This window comes from Rhinolophus hipposideros, assembly GCF_964194185.1.
Source record: "Rhinolophus hipposideros genome assembly, chromosome: 7".
Classification (NCBI taxonomy): Eukaryota; Metazoa; Chordata; class Mammalia; order Chiroptera; family Rhinolophidae; genus Rhinolophus; species Rhinolophus hipposideros.
Window position 1 is genome coordinate 91,302,800 of NC_138053.1, and position 18,695 is coordinate 91,321,494.

Below are 18,695 nucleotides of genomic sequence, written 5' to 3' on the forward strand. Positions count from 1 at the left end.
ACAGGTGTCACCAAAGGGGTGGAAGCCACTGCAGGGTTTACGGTGAAGATATTTGGTATTTAAAACCTTTTAGTCCTAAAGCTTCAGAATCGCAGATCAGAGGGCCCCTCCCAGCTGAGAAGGAAAGCAAAAAAGCGGGATGTAAGAGAAGGAAGCAGTCAGAAACATCCACCCCGCATCAGGTTATTTGTCTGTGATACACTGAGATAATCCCTTCCAGCGAGGTTCAGCTCGTCTTAAAATACATTTTATGCTGTTCACTCGAGATAAGTCCTCAGAAAGCACAAATCCCAAAGATATAAGCAGGAACTCCACTCTGCCTTGTCCCCTCCCCCCAGAGCTGGCGCCACCTTGGAAAGACATCGAGGTGACTGAAAAGGTCTGTATTTATAGGGCCCCTAATCCCTGCCAGCGCGCAGGCCCGGCCACCTGCTCCTCTCAAGGTCTGAGTGGGCTGTCTGCGGCGCTGCTGGCAGAAAGAGGCAGAGTCTCAGGCAACAAACATACCCTGCCTAGAGTCGCAGGCATGGAGTCTGGCCCCTCACAGCCTGTCACAGCCTCAGTTTCCCTAGTGAGGAGACCTTTTTCTTCATTTAAGGGCCAGTTTTGCATCTTGCAGCTCAGGCTGAGCCCCTCCAGTCCCATCTACCTTCTCTCCACATGCAGTGCATAAGGTCTCAAATGCTCTGGTCAGCATATTCTCCTCTGTTACTGCTTCATGGGATAGCGTATTTCACTATCCCATGTGCAGGTCAGGAATTTCTTTTTCTCAGTGGTGTCCCATCACTCGGAGCTGTACTTCAGAAAAGCATGTCAGTCCTGAGAGCTTCGGTTGTGTGCTAGAAAGCTGCAGAATCCTAAAAGCCTGTATCCCACAGCACCTCGTCCAGTCGGCTGCTTTCAGAGTTAAAAGTTGGGTTTGTGAGAATGACCCAGCCTCGATTTCCTGTTGCTTAACCTCCCCTCCAGTTGTCACTCAGCCTTCCAGGTCAGCGGTTACCACAGGCCTCATTCCAGCTGTGGTGCCATGCTGACCTTGTGTCTCCAACAAGGACAGCCTGTTTAAGGCTTTGTTTCTGCTGAGCGGCCCCACCCCCGCACCCCGAGACTGCCTTCTCATTGTTCACATTATCCAGGAGAAAAAAAATGACTCTCTTGGGCTCAAGGAAAGGGACAAAAAGAACCAAAGGTAAATAAACTGAATTCAAAACTTTCTCATCGGTCATCCCCTGGGAGCGTACTGTGTACCAGCTGGCCCTTTGGTCACCTTTACACATCCCAGAAATACGGAAGGAGCAAGGCTTCTGAGTCCCCAAGGCCTGAGTTGAAATCCTAGCCCCACCCTTTACCAGAAGGGAGACCTGGGCAAGTCATACTGTACCTCTAGGTCTGGGTGTCCCGATTCTGGAATTGTTATGCAGATTGAATGAAGTAACTTATGAGACGCTCTTGGTGTATGATAACTGGTAAGGGTTAGTTCCTTCCCACTGAATCTCTGCCCATATTTCCCTTTAAAGCTTCAATAGTCCACCATTTGCTTTTCAAATCTTTATTCATTGTAGATTGACTGGTTTGTTTGGGAGAACTCAGAGGAGATGTAAAACAACTAAGACTGGTCCCCAAAACTACAATGACAGTACAGATCCACAGTGCATTCTTAAAACAATTAGCAAATGAACGAGCGTACTGTGGTGTTGTGAGCTGGTTCCATTTTTTTTTCTTAATTTAATTGTGGTAAAATACACCTAACATAATAAAACTTAAGCACCTGAACCATTTCTCAGTGTACAGCTCAGTAATTCACATTGTTGTGCTACCATCACCACCATCCATCTGCCGAGCTCTTTTCACAACGCAAAACTGAAACTTGAGACCCATTAAACAGCACCTCCCCACCCACCCCGTTAGTTCCAGTTTGACTGGTAACAGTCAAGGAAAAGTAAAGGCTGACACTCAGCCTCCTTGTGAAGAGCGGCGCGGAGCCGAGCAACCTAAAGAACTCAGCTGGGGTTGGAACTTTCTACATATTCTTCAAATCGGGTAAGAACAGGAACGAAGTAAACATTCTATAGGTAGATGGAATGGGCGGGGGGTTGACAACCGGAGCACCCTCTGCAGGCTTGGTGCATGGCGCCCCCTGCTGATTGAAATCTGTTGTTGCTTTTAATTCCTACTTGGCCTTACTAAGAATTGGGCGCCGTCTTAGATCAGGAAGTAGCACTGAGTGCGCTGAGGCAGAGTGTGCATTTGGCGGTTTCACTAAATCTACATGATGGTAGGAGCGATTTAGTTTCTATATTCTTTAAAAATAGCTGTTTTTAAATTACATCTGAAAATGTTGAGTTTTTTACCATTAGATGTGCTGTAACAGTTAGTGGTTCCATCCACTCCCTTGTGGAAGTATTATATTCCGGACAGATAATAGTGTAACAATAGTTATGACTGTCGCCGTGCCACGTGGAGAATACTAGGTAGTACTACATAAACATTCTGGAACGTGCTTATCCAAGCTCCCTAGCTTAACCGAAAACCAAACTGTTTCTTTCAGTAATAGGTGGAGTTTACGCCATCTGTTTCTGCCTGATAAAAGTTTTGCTAGCCTGACCTGACCTAAAAAGTCCCCCACGTTTCCTCTCTGTAAGGCATTGTAATACTCTGATTTTTCCTCAGAAGGTTTTCCCTACCTATGACTTTCTCCTCTACAGAAGGGTCCCTCTTCCTTCACCCTCTCACAGGCCGTCCTTTGGTTTTCCTGCGGCCCAAGTGGCTTTTCACCGATCCCACCCCCCACCGCCCCACAGCTCTGTAGGACAATGGCCCCGTCCCTCTGGTGATTACTACAAGCTCCCTCCCTGTCACCCTCTTTAATGCTGCTCCCCAGAGAGTGGCCCATTTTCACACGTCATAGAGGCTTTAGTAGGCATTTCCACTCTAGTGAAATGGCATTTTTTTTCCTTCAAAATTGGGACTCACCCTGGTTCTAAGAGTCATCCTGATGGAATGCTTTGTCATTCCACTGGGGATGTGGTGACTTCTCATGAACTCTCACTGTTAGCAGTAGGAAGACTCTTAGAAACAACCCCATCCTTCAGGTGGCGGTCAGCAAATGAGAGTGAGAAACCTTGGAGAGGACAGGCCAGAAGAGTCCCCAGAGAGCAGCCAGGCCTCCAGCCTGAAGGCAGAGAGCAGTGCTCACGTCATATCACATCAGACCTCCAAACTGGACCATTTCTTACGTCCCTCTGGTTCAAGGTCATCTCCCCTGGATTGTTACATTAGCTCCCTGCCAGGGCGCCCTGCTTCTGCCCTGACTCCCCGCTGTCTGCTCTCACACAGCGCTGGGCAGCCTGACAAAAATGACAATCTGATTACATCACTCCTCCACTCACAACCCCCTGTGGCTCCCATCTCTCTGGGAATGAAAGCTGGTGTCATGACCATCACGCACAAAACCTGTAATGAATTCCCCCACTTCACCCCACCCCATCCCACCTCACCCCTGCAAAGTGCATACAGCCTATGCAATTACATGCTAAGAATCAAAAGCTCAAATGGCATTCCTTGGGTCTATATCAGCTCTCTCTCTGAAAACTCAAGCAAAATAGGAATATGTGTTATCTGACAGTGTCCTGCCTTGTTTGGGCCCCCTCCACCCCAAGTAAATCAAATCAATGTGCTTTCTGCATGGAGTGACCCGGGGTGCAATTTCCCAAGACGCTGGCTGTGATAACCCAGTTGCCAGCCACCCTCTGATAGCTGCCCCTCCCTCTAAATCAAGACTTCTCTCATCCCTGTCTTAAGCACATGTTAAGATTGACAGCTACAGGGGTCGCTTTTATTTTAAAATGCTTTTCTGACAAAGAAAAGGGAATACATGCTCTTTGTGGAAAACAGGGAAAAGTAACAAAGAGGAAAATAAAATCAATCTTAATCTTGCCACCTACAGATGACTCCACCGATAGCATTTTATTACTGTCCCAGGAACCCTTTGGTGATAATGATAGTTAAGATCGATTGATCACAGTCACTGTCCCCAGCACTGGTGAAGCATTCTGTGAAGATCATAGGGCCACAGACGTGCTGGTGGTCTGGTCGTCTGAGATGCACTAAGAAGCTGGCACCGGAATGTAAATCATCTTATTCACCAGACACACAGTCCAGAGCCAGGCTGCAACCACCTCTTTGTAAATGGTATTGTTGAGGGTAAACCAATGGTTTACCCAGTGGAGAGTTAAACCCAGTGAAACTTCTGTTGAACCTTTCTTTCTAAGTAAAAGCTCCAAATAAAAATGATGCCTAGGGCCAGCTATTTTAATTCAAAACAGCTGCATGTATTTGACTTGTTCTAACTGCAGGGGACAAGAACCCCTGAGTTACTAGTAATCCTGATTATACAGGGTAATGGACACCGCTTTGTGAGTTCTTCAAAAGCCTGGTCAACAGCTTCTGGAAACTAGGTCGAAACCAGAGCTCTTAGCAATGTCCCTTTTTGGCATGGAATCCTTTTAGTATGTGCAGAAATGGCTGTGCCACTGTGTTGAGCTTGTATGTTCTAAGTTCAAATGCTGATGGAGACAACTGGCTTCTTCTAATCCCAACCCAAAATTCTTAGGAAAGAGTCTTGGATTGTGCCAGGGCAGGTCAGGGACTGACTTTGTGAGGATGCAGGTCTTGGGAAAGAGGCGCCTTCTGTGGTGCTTGTTGACTCACTGTGGAGCACCGCAGACCAGGGGTGTTACTTCTGTAAGGCTAAGGGTGTCCTTCATCCTCTGTGCACAGTATACCCCTACGTGGGGATCTGAATTGATGGTAAAACTCTGTCATAACTTAGCTCATTGTTATAGGGATTTAGAAATGAAAAGTTAAATACTGACCCCAACACAGAACAACTATATACAAATTAAGCCTGCTTAATGGATTGCCTTTAATGAAAATGTTAAACATTATGCATTGATCTGCCCAACCAAACCATCCTTAGAAATGTGACCGTGACATATACACTAACGGAAACTGTTAAAACTGTGAATAAAAGGGCTGCGGCCCATTGGGGGTTAGTTTCCAGAGAGGCTAATACAATGAAAGAAAAGAGAATGCCAGTGATCGTGAAGGTAGAAGTTCTGTCGGGCGTGGACTACACACTATGGGAGATAAAGTGTATCTTAAAACACGAATAAGTATTTCAAAGTTCTAAAGTAGAAATTTCATGGTCAGTGCCTGTCCCGAGAAAAAGAATCAGTCTTTCAAATAAAAGAGGAGTGGCTTTTGGGTCTCCTGTTTCAATAACCTTTTATTTTAGAATTATTGTAGATTTGCAGAAGCGTTGTAAACACAGCACAGAGTCTCACACACCCTTCACCCTCTCTCATTTATCGTATCTGAGGAGCCAGCACTGGTACATTAGTACAAACTAAACGCCATCGTTTATCCAGATTTCACTAGCTTTTTCCTCATGTCCTCTTTCTGTTCCATCCCATCCATATTACCGTCTTGTCTCCTTTGCCTCCTCTGATCTGTGAGAGTTTCTTAGACTTTGCTTGTTTATGTGGCCTTTGCCAGTTTTAAGGAATACTGGCTGGTTAGGTGTTGTGTAGAATGTGCCGTAATTTGGGTTTATCTGTGGTGTTTCTCTTGGTTAGATGAGGCTTATGGATTGGGGGAGGAAGACCATGTGGGTAAGTGCCATTCTCATCACATCTTATCAAGAGTACATGCTATGAACATGACTTACACTGTTGATGTTGACCTTGATCACCTGGCCGAGATCATTTTTGCCAGGTCTCTCCACTGTTAAAGGTTCTTTTCCCCCCTTTTCCATGCTATACTCTCCTTGGAAGGAAGTTATTATGGACAGCCTGGGTGGGGAGGTAGGTTCCACCTCCCCGAGGGCTGGGGTATCTACATAACTCAGTTGAAATTCTGTGCAGGAGATTTGTCCCTATTTGTTTACTCATGCCAATATGGACTTGTGGGTATTTATTGTATACTGTGGGTCATAATTCAATATTACATTATTTGTTGCTCAAATTGTTCCACCTTTGGCCATTGGGGGCTCTTTCTGCTGGTGTCTCATGTCATTTGACATGTTATTCCAGGCTGATCATCTTGTATATTTCCAGCCTTAGCCCTAGAATGAGCCATTTCTCCAAGAAGCCCGGGTTCCTTTTACTGGAGAATAAATAGAAAAACCAAGAGCTGGGCACTGAGTGGGTTGTTCCATTTTGCTGGCCGCTTCCTAATGAGATAATATTGACAGCAAGCTCTGCAGCAGAAAACCTAGCCCTGCAGCTGCTCGAAGGAACAAATCATGTCCATTGTCAGTAGTTTATTAGGTTTGTGTTCTGGTTTGGCAAAGTCAACGTCATTAGGCTTTGCAAATATTTGAGGAACACAGCATGTCATAGTTAGCTGGGAGGGCACGTTCTGAGTCGAGACTACGCTGGGTGAACTCATTAGAATGACACTTTTCCTGAAATATTCTTTGTTAGTTTAACTTCTAAAAGCTTCTTGTTTTCTGAAACAGACTGTTTAAATTGGGTCTGATTATTGTGCTAGGGCTCACTATTTTCCTTAGGGGAAATTGACCTGCAGATAGGCATTGCAGCTTTTAACCTACCTACCTACTGGGCAATCCAGGAAATAGGCATTTTTTAGGAACTTACTGGAAGGCTAGGAGCATTGCCACACTGGAAGTACGGCAGAAGCAAAGGGTGGAATTCAGAGACTTCAGGGAGAAAAAGACAGGAAGCTTCTACATGATACATGCAGTGTTTCTTCCCTTGAAATATAATACTTACCTGTGATGGCTCAAGCCCCAGACCAGCCTGACGGCTTTCAGTTCTGTTGTTCTAGAAGACATAACCTACCCCTTGGTGTGCCTGGTTGAAAACTCTGAAAAAGCACATCAGTGGCGTGTGATCTTGATAGGGGCTTTTAGGGCATGTTTGGCACCGATAGATATCAGATAGTGAACAGAGTGGTTTATTAGTGGTGCCAAGTTAAATCATACTGTGGAAATTTAAAAAATGAAATATCGAGCCACACTCCTGGGAAGCTCTACTGGAGATCCATTAAACCTTAATGTTTTGTTTTCAAGGGACCAGAAGTGGGGTCACCCATCCAGGTTACAAATACTCAAGTGATTCGGCCCTGGTCACTGTCATTGCGTCCTCATGTTGGACTCCTCCAGGGGTTACTGATCATCTCCTCCAAGGCAGGAAAAAGCCATGTGGAGAAACCAGAGGGAGGAATTGCCTGGCTTTGCCCCAGACGCTTGCTTGCGTAGTCTTCTCTGACACGCAGTGACACCCTCCTTTTCCTTTGCTTTGTTGTAACTTATAAGCCACTTGACTGTGATTTTGCAAAGCGCAGAGATTGCAACATAAGGCATTATCTCACCTTCAGGTAATTGCTGGCTGTAAAACAAATACAGCGTTACAGGGATTGTCCTAGACGCTTTCATTTTCAGCAGAATGTGGTCTAGGTGTCTCCAACCATTGAGGAAACACAAGATGGTTACCCTTCCATAGGGCCTAAGGCACAAATCAGGTGCAGACTTGGGGCGGTGGTCACTTATCTTAATTCTTTACAGCTTTACTGCTATGGACAAGCTTGTCAGAGAAATGAATTATGTCTCAGTGCTGTGCTCAGTGTCGTTTTGAAGTTTTAGTATGAAATTGCCACCATCCCTGGGCTGTAAGTGTGTGTACCACACCCTTTCAGGCTGGCGGCTTTGCAGTGGGACAAACGATAGTACTTCCGTCATGTTTGAAAACCAGTGGGATGTACTTCCCAGGTGCTGAAAAATCCATGAAAGAATAAAAGCTCCATTGCATTTATAAAGTGAAGCGTATTTATAACAGATCCTCCCCAGGTTCTTTTAAAACTATTTCAACCTGACATAATAAATAGAACCAGCCCGATTCCATGAAACTTAATTTACCCAAAGCCTAAAGGGTGTTATAGTCTAAAATTTCGGCGCTCTGTTTTTACACAACTGTAATTCATTTTATAATGTATCCACTTTCATTTTAGGGAAGAATCTCTTGCGTCTTAAGAAAGGGAAACAGGTGATGAAACTGGCATGGTTGTGGCTCCCATATCCCGTGTCAGTTTAAGATTCCAGTCGGTCTCCCACTTGCCCCTCTGTTTCCCAAAGTTCCCAGTTTCAAGGCTGTTGTCTGTTCTCTTAACCAGACCTTAGAAAGGTTCCAGGTCTGTAATTAATCTAAGCATTACTATTCCCTTTCTCACTAGGTGTGCCGATACAACGTGGTTCTGCATACACCCAGCTGCTTTCCGGCCACTTTGTATTATTTGGTTAAGCTGTAGAAATTGCATTCGTAAGCATGTCCTCCCTGCGCGCACTGAGCAGCTAAGCGGTCGTTAAGCTTTCCATGATGGCACCTGGTCACCCTCACTGGACCAGTTACCCCCTCAGATGTGTCCATGTCTGCCTCACTGCCCAGGTCCCTTTGGGCAGATGTGGCCGACAGACTGGGGCCTGTGTTGGCAGGTGACAGTAAAGTATGCAGTGGCTCGAGGATTGGTGTGCCAGCCACCTGCTGGGCGCGTCTGCCCTCTCCCTGAGCTCCTTGGGACTGGAAACGTTCTCATTTCACTCATTTGTGCCTTTTCCTGACATTCTTGCTGTCTCCCCCTCCCCCCAGCTCTGTTTTGTGATGTTCTGGACCCCCAACGTTTCCGAAAAGATTTTGATAGACATCATCGGCGTGGACTTCGCCTTTGCAGAACTCTGTGTCATTCCGTTGCGTATCTTCTCCTTCTTCCCAGTGCCAGGTAAGGACACACAGAACGAAAGTCAAATTCCTACGGGCCCTCCTGCCCGATTCAGTCGTCTCGCATTGGACATGTGTGCAATCATGTCGCAAACAAAAAAGGAAAATTGCACAGTGGGTTGCAAAGATGCAAAGACATTCTCTGGGAGGTGGAAAGTTCAAGAAATGAATCAGACAGGAATAATTTGTGTTTTAAAGGACAGTGGTTGTAAATACAGTGAAAAAGAAAGACCCAACGGGATAGTGTGAGGAGTCTGGGGGGAGAGAACTGCTCTGTATCCTGATTGGGTGGTAGGTACACACGTCTATGCCTGTTCTCAAATGCTTAGAACTATATGCTCAAAAGTCAGTTTTTCGATATGTTCATTTAAGAACTGAAATGGACAAAAAGAAAGTAGACTGCTAAAATCTGGAGATGTACAAAGAATGAGAGCAACTGCTGGAGATAAGAATCTAGGGACAGAAGTGAGGCCAGTTGGCACATGGCCAGAAAGGAAAAGCCCACGCCAAAGCATAAGCCAGCTTGGGAATTCCCAAACCCATAGAGTAGTATGAGGTACGCCATAAAGAATGAGGTAGTTTTTCATTAAATGAGAAAAGCGGTTGCAGGATGGCTGACTGTACGACCTTTTCTATAACAGATATATGACGCATGTGTATATGTATGTCTGTACGGAACATGTTTGGGGTCAGTGCATCCATGTCTACATACTGTTTCTGGAAGTAACTCATCAAGCTGCTAACAGTGGTTGCCTCTGGGAAGCAGGACCAGGGCCCGGGGGTCAGGACTGGGAGGAAGACCTTTGTACTATATTCCCTTTCACACCAAGTGCGTGTCGTTACCTGTTAAAATTTGTATTGCCAAACAATTCCACCTACATCATTGAGCTGCTATGCAAGAATCTGAAGAGCCACAATTAGGTTTTGAAATGGGCCATAGAGTAGTCAAGGTCAGGGCCAGTGGGGCATCTGCCAGGCTGGTGCTGTCCCTGAGGCAGGTCACAGCTGCCCCTGCTCTTAGCCGCCAAGCATTCCTAGAGGCTGGGCCTCTCGGGGGTCAACTTCCCGGCTGTGGCAGAAATGGAGGCACAAAAAGAGCACAGACTTGGAGTGGTGTGTGGTCTTGGTCAGGGCCACATGGGGAGACAGGCTTTGGAAGGTGACGCCACCTAGAGGAGATTGTACTCGCTGGAGATTAAGGCACTGGGCATCATTCCCCAGTCTCTACTCAAGTTGGGGCTGCAAGTCCCAGAGAACTTCAGCTAGGATGGGCGGGGACTCACCTTTAGTCTCCTCTTGACTCCACTTTCTCACCTGTCAGACTAAGGGCTTCCAGACAGCCATCAGCCTCTGCCTGTCCTTGCCACCTTTTAGGTTTAGGACAACCAGGTTAGCATTCCACTGGGCCCTCACCCTTGCCCTCGACCAAACCCAAGTATGTGTCGGTGTCTCTCAAATACACAGCTCTGCCCATTACACCAGGAAAACGTCTTCTCCAGATGGACCCTGGACGTGTTTTCACCCCAGGCATGTACACTTTCCTCCCCCTCAAAAGGTCTTTGCCACCCCACAAGGATAAAGGACTAGGCCTGACACCGCCTTAAATCCCTTCCAGGGTCAGATCAAATCTAGACCATCAGGGCCCTTCTTCCCAATAAGGGGGTGCGTCCTCCACAAGCAGACTCAGTCTGTATTCACTGGTACCCTCCTTCGTGCTCAGGCCCGGCGCCCTGCCCTGCCCTCCTGCATTCACGTCTGGATGGTGAGAGGGGCGAGGTCTATGTGAAGGACCCATATCAGACAGACAGAGAACTATTGGGGGAAGGCAGGATGGGGATGAGCTCAGTGCATGCGCGTGGTCAGAGGTGTGGAAGGAACACGGGCCCCGGATGAGAGCAGCACCCTTCCTTCCCTGAGGCCTCCGGTCTCCACACCGCCCCAGACTCAATGGGGAAGGTTTCTGGTCCAGCTTTCCTCCTCGCCCACAATCAAACTGGATCACTATCAAGTTGCCTCTTTTCTCTGAGTTTTCTAGAGAGGAATGATCAGAGCTTGAGGCTGGGTGGGGTTGGGGCTGGAGGTGGCAGGAGTGGACAGGACCATGCAAGGAGCAGGCTGGGCCCGCGGGGCAGCCTGCTGGGTTCCTTCCAATGGAGGAAGGAAGCTGCCCGCAGCAGCCCGCTCCCTGGACGCTAGGGCTGTGATGAGGCGGGAGCCGAGGCAGGGACAGGGCTGCCCAGGCCCAGAGCAGGCATCAGGAACCCGGCAGGAAGGGGAATTGCCCAGGGCAAAGGAAAGCCTGGGTCCCAACCCGCTGCCCGGGCACCTCGTAGGTGCTGCCGGAAGCTGGACGCTAGAGGGTGCAGCACTTGGAGAAGCAGGCCATGGCTGACAAGCCCTCTGCTCTCCCCTCAGTCACCGTGAGGGCCCATTTCACCGGGTGGCTGATGACACTGAAGAAGACCTTTGTGCTGGCCCCCAGCTCCGTGCTGCGGATCATCGTACTCATCAGCAGCCTCGTGGTCCTGCCCTACCTGGGGTATGTCGTCGGGGACGGGGGGCTGGGGGCCTTCTGCCGCTTAGTGCTCCGTCGGAGGCCTCCCTCTGCCTTTTCACGTGACATCCCCAAGCACCTCTAGAACTCAAGATGCAGAGCTGTGTCGTTCTCTGCCTGGGCTCTCCATAGGACGCTGTTGCCATCCATCCTAGAAAAGTACTGTCGGGGTCAGGCCCCCCACGGTAATCACTGAGCACCCACTGTGGACCCCGTCTCCTGGGGCTGCGGCAGTAGTCATTCCCTGCAACTTGGAAACTCGCACTGTGTGAGACGAGGGCTGGGAGGGGCTGCAGGCTCACGAGTGGGGGGAAGTGGCCTGAACAGCAGGCGCTGAGCTGAGACCTAGTGGGGAGTGGGAGATGGCTCTGCCTGGTATCCCAGGTCACCTCCCCACAAAGAGACCATTTATTAGGTGCAGATCTCGAATGCGATTGTCTGGTCCCTCTTTTGTCTACACCCTTCCTGGGTTTTGGCTGGGTTCTGACTCGTTGTGTGCCTTAATGCGGCTTTAATGACAAATGGTCTTTGGGTTCTCATCCCCAGGGTCCACGGAGCCACCCTGGGCGTGGGCTCTCTGCTCGCAGGGTTTGTGGGAGAATCCACCATGGTCGCCATAGCAGCCTGCTACGTCTATCGGAAACAGGTAAGACGTGGCGACTGAGGTGCACCTGCCGTGACTGCAAAGCCTCCTCCAGGTGTAGGGAGGCCTGAGTGGGGCCCCACCGCCCACAGTGGTGGGGACACCTCACCTTCGTCCTGCACTTCCGCTGGGCCCACACTGCCCACATGACCCCGGGACCCTCTGCCTGTGAGCAGTCCTCCCCACCAGAGTGGCTCAGGCCTCGGTCAGGTCTGCTAACGAGGGGAGGCCTTCTTACGTTCTTATGGAAGCCATTCATTCTTCACACCCACCTTACTTCAGAAGGCAGCCGTGTTTCTCAGGAGGGACAACTGAAAGAATTGCGGTCTACAACCCTGCCTCCTACTTTTGCCGCTGGGGAGTTAAAAGATGTAGAAACTAAATAATGGTTTTGACCAACCAAGAATATCCTGGAAAGGTGATTTCCCTGGCAACCAAGACCTTTCCCTAAGTTCCTATAAACTCAGCCTTGCTCGCTAAGGAATGGCCAACCTAGAAAATGTGTGGTCAGGATGCCGTCTCTCATACTTTGCCCTCTTCAATCCCAGCCCCCACCCACTGCAGGAAGTGCTTCCTGACTCACACCACCAACAGTGCACATGCGTGCACACACAAACACAAACATGCACACACACAGTATTTACATACTCTAAACCTATTACTAGCACAGGATTAGTTTATACTGCAGTGTGAAATTAGTGTATCTAATTATTTTGGGGATATATTTCCTTTCAAAAGTTATGAATACTCAGGGAGCGGGTACCCCATTCATTCAACAGAGAAGGGACAAGATTAAGCAGGGAGTGGATGGAGGTAAGAGAGAGGAGTCGGGGTCCAGGGCTAGACCTCTGGGGTACACCAGTGTGGGCTCCCCCAGCCATGAGAGCTGGTGGTGACAACTGAAATTCGTGGAGATTTGGATCTAACTAAGGTTGGGGTTTTGCCTGGCAAATATGATTAAGAAAAGAGGGGTAAGGGAATGATTATAATTACTGCGCATTTCATTTAAGCTGATGGAAGAGGGAAGAGGGGACAGAGGGTCCAGGATCCTGGAGGGAGGGGCCACACTGCGGCCGGAGGTGGAGGAAGGATGTAATCCTTAAAGTTGGCCTGTGGGTGGTGCTGAAGGTGTTGGTAGTGACAGGGTCTCCACTGAGCCCATGAGCTCTGGAGACGCTGATCCCCACAGGAAAAAGGGTTAAGGCATTGAGAGGCCATTTACTGCCAGACAGGCCACGTGTCAGTGCAGCCACCAGGAATTAGGCCGCGAGCAGGGCGGGAGACCATGACAGCCAACCTGGGACTGGCCCGGAGGGACGACTACTCCAGTCACAGCAGGCCCCGCGCTCATCTGCAGGAAAAGGGGGCTGCACGGCGTGGGGGGGGCAGGGAAGTGGTGTCCTCACATGCAGGCAGGTTTCCATGAACGAAGGTGCAGCCTGGGTGAGGTCACCCAACCATTAACAAGCTCCAAGTCTGAGCCCCTGGTGGCCTCCCCCCACTCTTGGCTCTGCTATGTGTCCCTGTCACAGCCCCCGCTGATGTGTCTTCTTTGGTCTAGAAAAAGAAGATGGAGAACGAGTCAGCCGCTGAGGGGGAGGATTCGGCCATGACAGACATACCCCCAGCAGAGGAGGGGGCAGACATTGTGGAAATGCGAGAGGAGAATGAATAAGGCCCGGGACACACAGCACTGCAAGGACAGTGGTGATGGGACTTCAGTGTCATCTCCTCTCCCGTTGCGTTTTCTGTTTGGGTTTTGGTAACGAAAGAGGCCTTAATTTAAAGGTTTCATGTAAAAAACTCTCTGGCATACTGGGTATGTCCACACTCAGGCGGGGACCTAGAGATGGTCCCTGCCATGGCTTTGTACAAACCAACGAAACAATTGACTTCATGCCCCCGCTTCATGAAAACCCAGAAGTCCTAGCTGCCTTGTAGTCCAAGCGGTCCCCTCCTCTCACCTCCCTTGTACAATCTCCACTTGGAACCAAAGGACTGCAGCTGTGCCATCCATCACTTCTCGGCCACCACTGCCCAGTGGCCACAGACTTCACCCTGTCCCTTTGCATCTCTCTTAAGAATCCACAGGTTACAACTGGGCTTTCTTTGATTGGCTTCGCAGTGACATGGCTGTACAAAGAGAGGTGACCCCGGTGGCCTCCCACCGTGGAGTCAACTGTCTGCTGCACACGTGCAGAGGGTCAGCGACAGGCTGCAGCCCGCAGTGGCCGTGCTCACTGAGGAATGATCTACGAAGGCGCTGGGCAGACGGATGGAAATGTCCTTTAGGAAGGTTTGGGAGCCACGGGAACAGCCAACGGACACAACGGGACGCTCGCGTTTCACCTTGCCCTCCTGATCTGAGTGAGCTCCCGCCGGCCCCGCCGTGTACATACCTGAGCTGACTCTTTAAAGTTGTCACAGAAGCGCATCTTCAAATGTCAGCATCCTTCCCCACGTCTTTCCCTGAAGGCTTGCTTTTCACTCACCTTTCCTGAAGATGGCACTAGAGCAAGGGAAATGGAGCAGTCTAACTTTACATTTTAGTTTTTTTAAGTGAACTGAAGCTTTAAGTCATAATCTAGCATTCTAATGCCAGGTTGCCATATAGTAACCTTTGAAGTAGATTTATTACCTGGTTCTGCCACTCTCAGTCATAACCATGCGGTACAGGTAATTCCAGGTATACTCCCCTCTCACGCCACAAGATAAAAAAGCAAGACATTTTATAAACAATATCAGAGTCACTATGTGATACTCCCTGAGACGACACATTTGAAAACCATTTAGTGCAGTATATTTTTCTAAGTTTTGGAAAGCGGGTTTTTCTTTTAAAAAAAAAATTATGGACACAGTTCAGCAAATTCTTGATTTCGTTGAAATTCCTAGACTGAAAGAACCTAAACACAAAAGTATTTTAAAGATATAAATATATACTGTATATGTTATGTAATTTATTTTAGGCTATAATACATTTCCTATTTTCGCATTTTCAATAAAATGTCTCTAATACAATACGGTGATTGCTTGTGTGTCAACATACCTGCAGTTGAAAAGAACTGTATCGATGAACATTGTATCTTACTTTTAGCAGTTTTCAGTCTGTCCTTTGTACATAAATGTAAGGATCAGTAAATGACAGAACTATTTTTTATTATGGATAATGGGTATAAATGGGTCAGCTGATGTACACAATAATGGGAATGGAAGTATATGCTAGAAGGGCAAACAAGAAAGAAAAAGGCAAGCCTATTGTGTTCATTGTTTTCAGTGCTGTATAATCCGATTGTTCCTCATAGGAAAAAAGAATGTAAGGGCGTCAAGTCCACCGTGAGCATAACAGGGCTGTATTCACATTTCTGGACACCCAGTGACCCTTGGGGGTGCACACCAGGGATGGGGGACAAATCGTGTGTGTGTGTGTTGAAAATTAAGATAAATAGCTTTAGGAGTGGTATCAGGAACAGATCTGAGAAGATCGGGGGGAAATCTAATTGTACCAGCTTTTTTTAAAGTACATGACTAGAAAATGAAACAGCAGTATTTTTTTAACACGTGACTATTTCGTGCTGTGGGGTTGGAGCTTAAAGATCAAACTGAAAAAGCCAATTCTTTCAATCGGGGAAAGAAACTCATTAGGCAACTAGAACATGTTATTATAACTTCAGATGCCCATTCGGTGATAAAAGTTCACAGACTATAGTATTTTGGTAGAATTTTGGAGAACACAGGAAGCAACCCCCAGACCCAAGCCATAACGCAGCTGTGCTTGTGCAGGACGTTTCCAAGAAGTACCCGACCCCTTGCACACTCCCCTCACTCAGCTGCTTACATCACAGCCTCACACACACACACACACACACACACACACCCCTTAACTTCTAAAGCAAAACCTCTTGCTGGCAGATTCTTCGGCATTTTTTCTAACCAGTGTGTGTGGAAAAGGAGGCCAAACCCGAGAAGTGGGGAAAGCTTTTTCCACTTTTCAGCATAAGGAGAGGTCCTCGTTAGACTTGCTGACCAAAAACATGTTCCCCCAACACAGGTTGGTTTGTTTGTGTCATTATTTTTATTGCAAGTCACTCAGCTGATAATGATATTTGGAAGGCTCCCGTGCCCGTGAGGGTTGCATGTCCAGGACCATGGAAAGACTGGGCGTGACTTTCTCAATGTGGAAAAACTGCTTATAGACAAATAGACTCCAAAACGGTAGGGGCATAAAGGCGTTTTTAATTGAAATGCTGAGAAGTGAATTGGGGCAGCTGAAAGCAGTCTTTCTACTGACACTGAGGGTTTTCTCAGCACAAACCCAGGTCTGAGCAGCTCCTTTTGTGGCCTCTGTTTTTTTGAGGGGTGTCATGCGGGGGTCTCAGCTCCCACTCCCCACATAAGAACGCAGGACATGGTGAGGCCAAAAAGGAACACCCACGGAGCCATAGATAGGGGAGTCATATCACTATATTCTCACTGGCGACTGGGCTGGAGACACAGGAAGTAGTAGCCACACTATCCGCAACCTGCTGTCCACTTCTCTGCCAACCAACCTCACTTGCTAACTGCAATTGGCCATGCTAACTGCACTCCGCGCTTGCCAGCTCAGCCACCATCTTCTTGCTAGCCCCCATTTTCTGCTAGCGTAGCCACGGCAGTTATTAGTGGCCAGTGGCTCACTGGTTACAGCTGATGGCCAACTAGCCACAGCTGATGGCCATCTGATCACAGTTGATGGCCATTTACTACCTGAGCCAGCACCTTTCCATGTGAGACTGAGAGCCTGGAAACTGCACTCCTGGCTCTGTCCCCACATTCCAACCCCTACAGGGTCTTACAATCTACGCGACAAGCGTCTTCCGTGAGGGGCCCTGTGCGAGGATCCTGGAGGTGAATGCAATATCCTGGACACAGCCAGGGTTTCTCAGGGCACTGCCACTCTCCTGGGCCTCTCGGTACCGTGCTGGAACAACAGCGGCTCACAGTCAAGGTGCTTACATATTCTCAATGGCAGCCAGTCAAGACACAAAAGCAAACATCCACCAGTCCCACTACATGGTGGTACGTTCCCAAGCAAACAGTCAAGCGCTCCATCAAATCAGGGATGGAAGGCAATTCCCCTGAGTTCATAGTCATTCACCAGGGCGTGCATTGGTCCCACAACGTGTGCCCTCTCCGCAGGGCGAAGGCTCTAACTCCTCCCGAACCTGGGGCTGAAAAATGACCTTGACCTCACCCTCATCTCCCAGGGAGGACTCAGCAAGCGTTTCCTCCTGGGAGTAGAAGTCCTGCACCCGGGCTGCCTCAGCAAGCACTTCCCAGCCCACAGGGCCGCAATGACCTTTGCTTTCTCCGGCCACTGCTGGTTGGGGAACCGACCACGTCTTCCCACCCCTCCACGGGGGTCCAGCTCTCCAGCAGCTGCTCCTCCTGGTCTTCCTGAGACAGTGTTCCTACGCACAAACTGCTTCACCGCCCTTCGGGGAGCTTTGGTCAGCACCGTACACTGCTTGCCGTGCCATGTGTCATGTAGGGTGTCATGCAGGGTCTCAACTCCCGCTCCCCACATAAGAACGCAGGACATGGTGAGGCCAAAAAGGCACACCCACGGAGCCATAGGTAGGGGAGTCATACCACGATATTCTCGCTGGCGGCTGGGCTGGACACACAGGAAGCAGGAGCCACACTATCTGCAACCTGCCATCCACTTGTCTCTGCCACCCAACCACTTGCGAACTGCAATCCACCTCTCTGCCATCTGCAATCCACACTCCGCCACGCCACCACGCCACCATCTTCTTGCTAGCCCCCATTTGCTGCTAGCGTAGCCACAGCAGTTATATTGGCCACTGGTTACAGCTGACGGCCAACTAGCCACAGCTGATGGCCATCCAATCACATTCATGGCCATTTACTACCTGAGCCAGCACCTTTCCATGTGAGGTCGAGAGCCTGGAAACTGCACTCCTGGCTGTGTCCCACAAGGGGCATATTCCAGGTCTTTCATTATTATTTTTCTCTCTCCCTGGCCCACGCTGGTATTAGGAGCCTTGCACTCCCCTCAGCTGAGGCAGTCAGTCGCCAGTCGTAGGTCGGCCACTCACAGCAGCTCTCACCAGCTGCCGGCCACTCACACTGGCCACCGGCCACTCACGCTGGCCACTGGCCACTCACGGCGGCACACGGCAGCCCACGCCAACCTCCCGCTGCTCACAGCAGCCCAGCTCTCCGTTGTTCACAATCTTACCTGTAGAGGCGCAGCTCACTGGCCCTTGTGGGAATCGAACCAGCGGCCTTGGCGTTAGGAGCAGGGTGCTCCAACTGCCTGAGCCACTGGGCTGGCTTTCAAGGTCTTTCTTAAACATGCAGCTACCTTTGGTCTGCCTCCATCAAACGGGATCTCAGTGGCCCTGGACATCAGTGAGACACCCAAGAATTGAGCAGAAAGCATCAGGCGAGTCTTGCTCCAGGAAAGTTGGTAGAGTTGGACCTGCCGGCTGTGTGGCTCAGGGCGTGCCAAGAGGTGTGTACATTGGCAGGAGCCCCTCACCTGTTTGAAATTCTTTCACTTGAGCACGGAAGGCCACTGGTCATGCCCTTCACTGCCTGTGTTGGGCTCGTCTTGGGCCAAAGGTCCTCTCTTCTCCTGGTTTGTGTTGTGTTTTAGCACTAGCAGGTGACTTGGAAATGTCCACAGACGGCTGGTTCC

At 49.1% G+C, this 18,695-nt stretch overlaps 1 protein-coding gene across 2 annotated transcripts in view; it reads left to right on the forward strand.

Moving 5' to 3' along the window:
* Positions 1–15,534, forward strand: part of ANKH (ANKH inorganic pyrophosphate transport regulator) — a 125,845-nt gene extending 110,311 nt beyond the window's left edge. For both annotated transcript variants that reach the window (XM_081054005.1, XM_081054006.1), the window contains 4 exons: positions 8,667–8,796; positions 11,211–11,334; positions 11,896–11,995; positions 13,554–15,534. In XM_081054005.1, coding sequence (XP_080910131.1) covers positions 8,667–8,796; positions 11,211–11,334; positions 11,896–11,995; positions 13,554–13,667 — 468 coding nt within the window. In that variant the 3' untranslated portion in view covers positions 13,668–15,534. The remainder of the gene's footprint in view (positions 1–8,666; positions 8,797–11,210; positions 11,335–11,895; positions 11,996–13,553) is intronic.
* Positions 15,535–18,695: the final 3,161 nt, after the last annotated feature.